Source organism: Scaptodrosophila lebanonensis, unplaced genomic scaffold (genome assembly GCF_003285725.1).
Source record: "Scaptodrosophila lebanonensis strain 11010-0011.00,11010-0021.00 unplaced genomic scaffold, SlebRS2 tig00000001-arrow-pilon, whole genome shotgun sequence".
Classification (NCBI taxonomy): Eukaryota; Metazoa; Arthropoda; class Insecta; order Diptera; family Drosophilidae; genus Scaptodrosophila; species Scaptodrosophila lebanonensis.
The window spans coordinates 20,901,353-20,910,953 of NW_022060529.1; the positions used below are offsets into that span (position 1 = coordinate 20,901,353).

The 9,601-nt window shown below is 40.0% G+C and overlaps 4 protein-coding genes across 5 annotated transcripts; 3 read left to right on the forward strand and 1 right to left on the reverse strand.

Annotated features, from left to right (window-relative positions):
* Window positions 1–1,457: 1,457 nt before the first annotated feature.
* LOC115633998 lies at window positions 1,458–2,206 on the forward strand. Of its 2 annotated transcripts, XM_030531522.1 has the most exons (3): window positions 1,458–1,627; window positions 1,700–1,899; window positions 1,973–2,206. In XM_030531522.1, the coding sequence occupies exons 1-3, from the start codon at window positions 1,555–1,557 to the stop codon at window positions 2,183–2,185; spliced, it is 486 nt and encodes a 161-aa protein (XP_030387382.1). In that variant the 5' UTR covers window positions 1,458–1,554; the 3' UTR covers window positions 2,186–2,206. The 2 variants fall into 2 exon arrangements, with proteins under 2 accessions (XP_030387382.1, XP_030387381.1); XM_030531521.1 differs by having other exon boundaries at window positions 1,458–1,899.
* On the reverse strand, window positions 2,162–2,916 carry LOC115633997 (protein TsetseEP). Its single transcript, XM_030531520.1, has 3 exons — window positions 2,846–2,916; window positions 2,492–2,782; window positions 2,162–2,426 (listed from the first exon to the last, which is right to left on the reverse strand). The coding sequence occupies exons 1-3, from the start codon at window positions 2,888–2,890 to the stop codon at window positions 2,202–2,204; spliced, it is 561 nt and encodes a 186-aa protein (XP_030387380.1). The 5' UTR covers window positions 2,891–2,916; the 3' UTR covers window positions 2,162–2,201.
* Window positions 2,917–3,632: 716 nt separating this feature from the next.
* LOC115632243 (papilin-like) lies at window positions 3,633–4,501 on the forward strand. The gene is made up of 3 exons (XM_030529347.1): window positions 3,633–3,689; window positions 3,752–4,087; window positions 4,145–4,501. Exons 1-3 carry the CDS (start codon window positions 3,633–3,635, stop codon window positions 4,499–4,501), a joined length of 750 nt encoding a protein of 249 aa, XP_030385207.1.
* A 3,004-nt stretch (window positions 4,502–7,505) lies between these two features.
* On the forward strand, window positions 7,506–8,062 carry LOC115632324. The gene is made up of 2 exons (XM_030529466.1): window positions 7,506–7,562; window positions 7,634–8,062. The coding sequence occupies exons 1-2, from the start codon at window positions 7,506–7,508 to the stop codon at window positions 8,060–8,062; spliced, it is 486 nt and encodes a 161-aa protein (XP_030385326.1).
* Window positions 8,063–9,601: the final 1,539 nt, after the last annotated feature.

Here is a 9,601-nt window from a genome sequence, read left to right on the forward strand (position 1 = left end):
ATTGGGCACAACCTGCTCCCATGCGATCTTCAAGCGAAAAGAAAGCAACTTTTCTTTGCGGAAATTGCTTCACCCCCTCTTCTGACAATCTCCCTTTGACAGGTCAAGGTTGAAGAAAGGGCCACTGACAACTAGCAAATAATGCCACTGAGCAATACTGAAAATAACCCATAGGTGGCCGATAGCCGTGCGGCTGCAGAAAATAATTTTTTTGTACATATATAAAAACAATTATGGAAAATTGGTTTGTTTCGTCTGCTAAGGCAAGAATAATAAAAATGCGATCATAGGCAGTTGGCGCTAAAACGAATCGCCAATTCAAACCGTAACTAAACAAGCAGTGCGTAAACATAAATAGCCAATGAGCTGCTTGACTAAGGGAATGCAATTTAATTTACGATATTCGCCGCCAGCGTCGTTACACTTTCGGAAGAAGCTGATTCCATTATGGAAATGGAAGAGCCAGATTCCGAAGATCGATCGAGCCAGCAAAATGAAGCCAGCCGTCTCCAGCAGGGAAGTACTATTCCTAAGCCTCCTGCTATTTGTGTGCCACAAGTTAACAAATTGGATAAGCTGGAGGTGGCGCTCAATTCTGCTGTCTCCCCTGACGATTACGACATACGCACATCGAAATCTGGGATCTCGCGTATTTATACGAAGAATTCTAATTCTAAGAGTTGCGCAAGCTAAAATACTGAGAAAAATATGCAAAAACAATGCAACTAGGGACATCGAAAGAGACTTATGTGTCCCCAAGGTTGGCGATGTCATTCAAGTGCACGCAAGCAATTACGAGAAGCGACTCGGCAGTCACCCCAACGCACTAGCGAGGCGGCTCCTGTCCAAACCTAAGAAGAGAACACTGAAGTAGTGCCATCCAAAGGATCTCCCCACAAGATCCCTTGTATAAAATATATAGTATATATCATAAAATATAATTTCATTTTTCATGTAAAACAGTGTAAATATTTTATATATGTACATAGATATAAGTGCGTCCTATAGATGCTTACTATAGACAACTTTTGTATTCCCTAACTTTCAACTAGCTTAAGCTGCCATATTGGTAGTAGAAAACTAGTTTAATAAATTGTATATATGTAAAAAAAAAAACAAGTATATATGAAAAAAAAAACTCGTAATTTATTTCATTGCATACTTCTAGGCTGCACTTTAAAAACCAGCTGTACAAAGTTCTTATCGGACAATAAACTTATCAATTGAGAACTATCTTTATATCATAAAACAGCCACTAAGACAAATCGCACACATGTAACATATGATTTATTTTAGAGCTGGTGCAGTTGAATTTAGCTCTGTTGGAGATCGGATCATACAAATACAAAACAAACTCGTAGAACTGGCAACGAATTTTACTAGAAACGGTTATCTGCTGTTGATTAACGAGTACATGCTAATCTTAAATATTTATGTATTTTTATTTTCGACAATACTTGTATTTACGACTTGATTATTACAAATTAGTCGGAAGTTCCCAACTGATATTAAGTTCCTATACGTACAACAGAATAACACTTGAATTCCAAAATAATGCTAGCAATAAACCAGTCCGAGACTAGAAGTCTCCAGTTCTTGTGCCTGATTGGGTTCTTCATGGCAGTAGGTACAACAGCATTGGCGAACATGGCGCCTAAAGTCGACAACGATAGCTGCCATAATACGTATACTCTTCAAGCTGCAGACGCGTCGAACACTTATACTTCGAGCTACACTTTATGCGAGCAGACGGCTAATGACACAATGATTGAGCTGACCATTGATGAAAAGTTGGAGCGAATGCAAATCGAACAAGGTGCCGGGGCAGTATGTGACAATTTGGCCCAATGCTCTGCGATTGCCGACGACTTAGACTACATGAAGTGCATTCGTGAGATTGTAAGTACTTTCAGAGATATGGTTAAATGCTTTCAACTTGACAAAGTGCTTATCGACGCCTTCACTTTTACAGGGAAACAAGAACTTGGACATACTTGTTGAGATTCATTTTAATGCTACGAGCGCACACACCCGTCTTCGCACCGACTACGACGAGGTGCACCAGACTTTCCTGCTGTGCACTCTCGAGGCGCAACAGGTCTATGTGAACAGTGTGCGACTGGCCTACAATGAACTTTTGGAATGTCGTGCACAGATGGAAAACTGTTCGAATAGCATATTTTAATGTTTAGTAAATTAACTTAAGATCCCAAAAATGTGGTCGTTGCTGTTGAGGGTGGCCCGTAGAGCAAGCAGTGGTCCAGGGCGTCAAAGACTTGTGAGGTCCCCACTACATAATCACGCTCCGTTTCGTTGGTGCACTGATACTTGCTTATCTCATTGCTGGCCAGTTTCTCATTGAGGATTAAAGCATCTGCTGAGGCATTGAAGGATATTGCATAGACAGTAGCTAGATTCTGTTTGGACTACATATGACACATTAATAAGTAGACGTAATTATAATTTAGTTCACAATTTTTGCAATACTCACAAACTTGGAAAAACAATTGAAATATTCCAGAGCATCGGTCAACTGTAGGCATTCTTCTATAAAATTGGATACGCCCATTGCCGCCTGCTTTATGTCGTCTTTCAGAGCACCTATATCAGTTAGGAGTTGAACGCGAATAGTGGAAGCATTTTGCAAACATTGCTCATAGTCTGTGGACCACTGTGCACCCAACTCCTTAAGAAGTGGTTGATAAAGCGAAAAACATTGCGTCGTGTCGTTCCCGGCAGCGCTGACTTTTTGACCATCTTCTTCCAGATAGGACAGCGAGTGCTGAAGTATTTATTCGAAGCTACAATTTTTTAGTCAATTCTACGGGTATAACATTTAACCTACAGTGAGCCAAATGCTGAAGGCCAGCGTTGTTAGCAGTGCTTTCATGTCTGCGCGGTTCTGGGACCAAAATATTACTGCTATCGCATGCTTCCATGGCAGGAAGGCTTGTGTTTGACAAACTCGTATTTGCTTATGATAAATGACAGTGATGCATGATTTGTTTTTGTTTACGAATGCCTGGCCGTTATCGCAGGCAGACAGGCGGACTGGCAGGCTGGCAGGTAGGCAGGCAGGCAGGGAAGATAAAGCTCAGTTGTTTCCAAACTGTGTATTAACAGTAGTTACCCATAGAAGGGGTATAGTATACTTTTGTGCGTTTCGACAAATGCAGAGTTGCGAACAATGATATCACAAATTGTACATAATACCTTAGAAATCAATACCTAGGTGTTCACCAATGGCACACGCACAACCTAGCGTTTCATTGGTGGGATGGGCGAAGGGGCCGTTCGTGTTAACCCTGGCTGCACGTGAATGAGATCAATTGAAATGCACATGCAAAGCAATTTGAGGCCTCGGTTTGGCGCAAAGTATTACTCGTACGCGTATAATTAATGCCATCTAATTGATGAGTCGGCTGGGGTAGTGCGTACAATTTTCAGAAATAGCAACTCCATCAGCCTAATTGCCAGCCCAGACATGCACAAAAATCACCGAAAATATTTACGTAAATACCATTTGCAAACTTATCAATCATTTGTATGCTTAGACGGATTGCCAACTATATAAAGCAAATGGGCTGGCCCATTGCCACCCACAGTTCAACCAGCAACGAATCGAACGAAATATGAAGTTTCTGTGTAGTTTTCTCATCCTGGTCAGCTCTTTCGCTGCTTATGTGCAAGTATAAAGAGGTTTGAATTGGAAATCAAGCATCTGCTTTTAATCTACAATTTTTGAACACAGGCTAAGCCCAACAGCAGCGTAGTGAGCGCGAGTGTGCAAAATGCAATGAAGCAGTATCTGCTTCAGCAGCGTGACTTTGATGTCAATCTTGATCCCGATGTGACTTCCGAATGCTTCCAGCTCTACTTGCCCATGCTCAATGAGGTGGCCGCCAGTTTCTCCAGCCAGTATCAGCAATGCATCGCTGTGGCCAACGAAGAAATTGCAAATATAACTTCGCAAGCAGCGAGCAACCAGCAATTGTACAAGCAGGAAGTTACCAGCATATGCAGTGCCTTCACCAGTTGCGACAGCGACAACGATACTGTTGCCTTCTTCAACTGCTACGCCGCTGCTGTAAGTCTCATTTCAACTGTCTTGAAGACCAATATAACTTTAATTACTGCCCTGCAGGCCCAGAGCGATGTATCTGTAATTTACGACATTTCCACCAATGCCGCCAGCACGGCCAACTCCCTAAGCCAAGGCATTCAGGCCATACAGGACACGGAGTATCAGTGCACAAACACCACAGAGAGCAACTATGTGCGTGATACGGCAGCCACGTATGATCTGTTGGACAGCTGTCTGAAAAACGGATTACCCACAACATCTACAGCAGTCGGGACTGTCAGCACTACTGCCGCTACTACTCTTAGCTCCGACGCCACTGCTGATGTCTCGTCAACATCTGACACTACTGTAGACTCCAGTACCGATACAACGAATGCACCCGAAGCATCTGTATCGACAGATGCCTCAAGCGTCTAAATGAGCGTTCAATTACTGCAGCATGCATAATAAAGCAAACAAGAACATATAAGCAAATTTAGTGAAATAATGAAGAAGGTTACTAGGTTGTATACAAATTTGGGATACATGCCAAGAGGGTTCCACCATATTCATATGGTTATACAGGGCTCCATTCATTGACTAATTGGAACACAGCTAGTCCTACTCGCACGCTCATTCAATTTCAAAATACATAAATTTATTTATGTACATATACTTCTGGCCATTTGAATAAGAACATGATTGAGTTCACATGATAATATCTCTTCTATAATATAAATTGGTTTATGACACTTTGAAACTAACGTTTATTAACTATTTTTAAGTACCGTGCCTTGAGCGCAGCCTTGTTTTAAAATAGCGCCCTCTTTAGCGTTACTATAATAAGAATATCAGAAAACGATCAGTCCTTCGTTATCTTTATTGGAGGTCGTTTCAGCTTAATGAAATAAATAAGAATTCGTTCTTTTGACGGCTGAAGATAAAGCCTTGCCATATAAAGAGATGAAGTAGTCGTTTCGAGAAATCGGGGAAAAATTGGAAAGAGTTCTAAAGCAGTATTTCATTTTCTTCAGAAATCCTCCAAGTATGGGAACAAGACTTACTGTCGAACCAAAAAGGCGTCTTCAGCGACTGTAACACGAGCTTTAATCAAAATAGCTTTCTTTTATTTCAGTCAGCTCCCAAAATTAGATCTGACTTGGGGCTAAAGTCAGGTATTTCGACTGTAACTCAAAGTTTTCGTTACAAAGAACATCTCAAAAAACCAAAAAAAAAAACAAGAGAGAACGCTACAGTCGAGCAAGCCCGACAGTGTAATACCCTGTACCCAGGTAAACTTCCGTCACTGAGTTATATGCGCCCATAGCAGCAGCAAAAAGAGGAAGAAGAAGAGCGAACTTGTTGCTGCAGTTTGGTGGGGTTGTACTGGTGAGAATTTGTTTTGCTAATAACTTTTCTTAGAATTGACCGAATTGAATAAAATTTTAAACAACATTAGATAATTGTATAGAAATTATGTGTGCAAAGTTTGGTTTAGGTAGCTTTTGAAATGTGGACGCTATTGACGAAATTCTGTAGCGGGGGAGGGGGGGGAGGGGGGGGAAATTAAAAAAAAATAAATAAACTCGTCCTTACTCGGACCTAGGAGAATCTGGATGCCAACTTTGGTTATTCTAGCTTTTATAGTTTCCGAGATCCTTGCGTTCATCCAGACGGACGGACAGACGGACGGACGGACGGACAGACGGACAGACGGACATGTCTAGATCGATTTCTCTCGTCAAGCTGATCAAGAATATATATACTTTATGGGGTCGGAGATGCTTCCTTCTGTATGTTACATACTTTGCACAAACCTAATATACCCTTTTTACCCTACGGGTACAGGGTATAAAAATTGTCAATTAGTAAAGACCCTACTGTATTTACGCGCAACTTTATGGAATGGAAATTAATAACCTGATGTTTATAAATATTATTTCAGCAGTATACGGAGGGAACAATATTTTTTAGATCATCATCAAAGAAGCGGAAGCTAATGAGTGGGAAGCCTTCCATGGAATTTGGGCTGTCCAGGTCCAAAAATGGCGTTTCCAACAAGATAACTCTCCAATCTATAGTGAATTTGCTTCAATTGCCGCATCCGCCAATCCTCAATATTGTTTTGGACGTTCGGAGCTGGTTTTCTTCCACAAAGACAGTTTAAAACAAAGTAGGCCGTTTTAAGTAAAAGTCAAAACTTTCATCTTGTTTTAAAGTTATTTTATCGTTTACATTTTTCTTGAGAGTTCTTATCCGAGTGAATTAAACATCGCTATTTTGAATTGAATTTCTATTTTTCTTTACCCAGTACCCAAATGGTAAAAGAAGGAGGAGTGGCAGACCCATAAAAGTAAATATATTATTGACTAGTATGATAAGACCAGTCGGTATGAAAAAGGAAGTTATAGCCATAAATGTAATCTCTCGGGTGTAATCTCGGGTGCACACACACACGAACATATATATTTAAATTCTTATAGGCATGATTCTGATGTAAATTAATATTATAAATTAATGCCATTTTTTTAAAATTAATTTTTTAATTTTTTTCTTTTCTGTGCGAGTGGGTACAGGGTATTTAAAAGTTGAGCCGGCTCCACTCTATAATTTCTTTATTGTTTGTTTGTTGTTTGAACATATGGTGTTGAAAAATACAGACAAGCGGATTATTATATAATAATTAATTGGATAAGTAGTTGTACGGTTATTTGCACGAAGGCAACAAAGCGTTGGACTGCCGTTTTTAGTTTAATAAAAAGTTATGACAAAAAACATATGATTGTGTGCTTATTTGTGTAATCTACTTGTATGTTTTACCAATCTAAACCCAAAATTTGCCCCCATTGTTTCGTCGAATTAGAAAAGCTTTAGTATGGACGACATGTTCCGTTAATTAGAGGAATAAAACCAAAATCATTAGAAAGATTCCTTTGCAAGACAAAAACAAAACTGATCCAGTTTTCGAATTAATTCTAAATATCTATATTTTAACCGACATTATAGTCTTATAGTATATGAATTTTGTACAACTAAAAATTTAATTTATTTAAAAACAATTCTGTCTGTTTTTTATGTTTTGTGTAAAGTTTTTGCGAATTAAATAAAAACAAAATATATTAATTTTCCTAAAATGATTATATTATATTATTTATAATTTAGTGCATTTAGTATTCGGCTTGCCGAAAAAACTTGTGAATTGTTTTTTTAATTTATTAAACAAAAAGTAGAATAGGGGCGCTAATAAGTTGAAAAACACATACATTAATATTCTATATATGATACAACGAAAAGCCAAATATCTTATCACTGCTTATTCTTATGCTTTTATCATTTCAACAATTTGTGTGTAAACAGTTGCTTTTATATTACTGTGTTATGCTCATGCCCTCACAATGTGGGAATGTGTTTTAGTTGATTATTGGTAGTCGACACGTGCTGTATGGGAAAAATTTGGTTGGCGTGCTTTTTAGCCATTATCGGGGCTGCCTGCGTAAATGTAATGCTAATTGATTCTGTTCAAAACGAAGAAATATCGAATTATATAGAATACTAATTATTTTAAAACAGTCGCTGGCTATTCGTACATTGCAATGCAATGAGGGCAGTGGCACCCACACGCAAACCTCAGCCGACGGTTCTCAGACGCAGACGCAAACTGGACCTGGATGTCAAACCCAAACCTCTGAGGATGGCTCACAAAGCCAGAGTCAGAGCCAGACTGGTGATGGCACACAATCGCAGTCGCAGTGCAGCGGATCTGGTTGTGCTTCCCTACCCACCCTTAACCCTCTAGAATGGGAGCCATTGTCGACGCTGAAACCCTTGGAATGGCAGCCCATGCAGACACTGCCACCTTTGGAATGGCAGCCCATGCAGACACTGCCTCCCTTGGAATGGCAGCCCATGCAGACACTGCCTCCCTTGGAATGGCAGCCGATGCAGACGCTGAAGCCCCTGGAATGGCAGCCCATGCAACCACTAAAGCCCATAGAATAGTAGTCTCGAGTATGATCAATATATATGCTTTAGATACAGATTCTTTCGTGCTCTTTAAATAAGTTCAGGTGTTATATTCTTAATTCAATTTTGTACTGCCCGAATTGGTTGTCTTGGTAGATGATTCACCCATTGAGAATTTGAATATACCAGACTTACATATTTGATATATTCAATTTAAATGCAATCGTAAACTATATCCACTGCGTTCAATAGAATACGAGGATACAAGTTGTTGTTGCTATTGACAATATGTAGAAGTGCGAAAACTTGAGCTACTTAAATAATAGACAGGTGGAATAACTTAGAACATAAAACTAGTAGAACCCTCCATTATCAATTTTAACGCCTTCCCACCTTTCAGATAAAACAATGGCAAGCCATTTCCCGAATTTCAGCAGCTCCCATGAATCTTAATTTTTTTCCCACCACTTGCATGTTTTTTCGTTAGTTTGTCGCTTCCACAAACTGTGTGATTGATCGATAGAAAGGGCTTACAAAATGTAGTTGGGCCGAATACATCAGTAGCGCCTTTAAGTTTAAGCCCTCTTTTGATGAAACTTTTATTTTAATGCCACGGGTATGAAAGAAACTTTTAATGCCCTCGCCTTTGCTAAGCCGTTTGGCTATAATCTTGCAGCCATATTGGCCTCAAATGGGCTTGAGGCAAAGGACTTGCGTGTGCAAGTAATTGTGCATCAGTTGCAACAATCAGTGGCAGGCGTCGTTGTTTTAGGAGGACGAGGTCTCGTGCTCCTTCAGCTGCCAGCTTGCGTTTAACTCATTTTCTGATTAAAATCTTAGCCATTAAGCGAGTGCGCCCGCTCAAATCGCACTAAACTTTTTTAATGACACTGACAACTGACAATAGTTGGCCAAAATGTGCACGCCAGCCACAAAAAGACGCTCGTCGAGGATGGCGCGAAAATTGTCGCCTGTCGCCTGCCTCCCGTCTCCTTCCGGCAACGACGATGACTTGTACTTCTACTTTCTGGAAGGGCATGGCTCGAAAATTTCGCTGTAAAATTAAATTAAAACTGTCGAGCGCAAAAAAAAAATTGAAAATAGTAAAAACACAACTGCGGATATACGAGTATTTGTGCAGTGTTTTTTTTTGCGTTTTTGTTCACTTTAAAGGAACTTCGCGAACGCTGTCAGCACTGCCTCTTGCTACTGTAACGATGTCAATTAGTTTTTTAAAGCAAAGGAAGGCGGCAGGCAATTCGCGAGTCCTTCGTCGCCTGTCTGCCAGCCTGGCAGCCTTAGCCGGGGCAATGGCAACAACGCTTGTCCTCTGCACTGCAGCAAGTCAAGTCGCCAAGTCAAGTTGGCTTTAAGTTAATTGCATAAGATTTTGCTTTTCCACTTGCTTTTCACTTTTGGGCCGTTGCTCGGCGATGTCCTTGTTGCCGTAATTTTTAATCAAATTAAAAGTTATTCTTAAATGAAGTGCGAATGGAATGCAAGAGCAGCGCAAATGTTGTAACATAAAGTTCGAGTCAAACAGTGACGTTGCTTTTAATGTTATAAAGATATATA

What these genes read in the sequence shown, in the direction of transcription:
- LOC115632324 (XM_030529466.1), top strand. Translation starts at nt 7,506, where the DNA reads ATGGGAAAAATTTGGTTGGCGTGCTTTTTAGCCATTATCGGGGCTGCC. An exon ending in TCGGGGCTGCCTGCGTAAAT is followed by an intron (nt 7,563 to 7,633) that starts GTAATGCTAATT and finishes ATTTTAAAACAG; the next exon opens with TCGCTGGCTATTCGTACATT.
- LOC115632243 (XM_030529347.1), top strand. Translation starts at nt 3,633, where the DNA reads ATGAAGTTTCTGTGTAGTTTTCTCATCCTGGTCAGCTCTTTCGCTGCT. An exon ending in CTTTCGCTGCTTATGTGCAA is followed by an intron (nt 3,690 to 3,751) that starts GTATAAAGAGGT and finishes TTTTGAACACAG; the next exon opens with GCTAAGCCCAACAGCAGCGT. An exon ending in TCAACTGCTACGCCGCTGCT is followed by an intron (nt 4,088 to 4,144) that starts GTAAGTCTCATT and finishes ACTGCCCTGCAG; the next exon opens with GCCCAGAGCGATGTATCTGT.
- LOC115633998 (XM_030531521.1), top strand. Translation starts at nt 1,555, where the DNA reads ATGCTAGCAATAAACCAGTCCGAGACTAGAAGTCTCCAGTTCTTGTGC. An exon ending in TGAAGTGCATTCGTGAGATT is followed by an intron (nt 1,900 to 1,972) that starts GTAAGTACTTTC and finishes TCACTTTTACAG; the next exon opens with GGAAACAAGAACTTGGACAT.
- LOC115633997 (XM_030531520.1), bottom strand. Translation starts at nt 2,890, where the DNA reads ATGAAAGCACTGCTAACAACGCTGGCCTTCAGCATTTGGCTCACT. An exon ending in CCTTCAGCATTTGGCTCACT is followed by an intron (nt 2,783 to 2,845) that starts GTAGGTTAAATG and finishes TAAATACTTCAG; the next exon opens with CACTCGCTGTCCTATCTGGA. An exon ending in TCAATTGTTTTTCCAAGTTT is followed by an intron (nt 2,427 to 2,491) that starts GTGAGTATTGCA and finishes TGTCATATGTAG; the next exon opens with TCCAAACAGAATCTAGCTAC.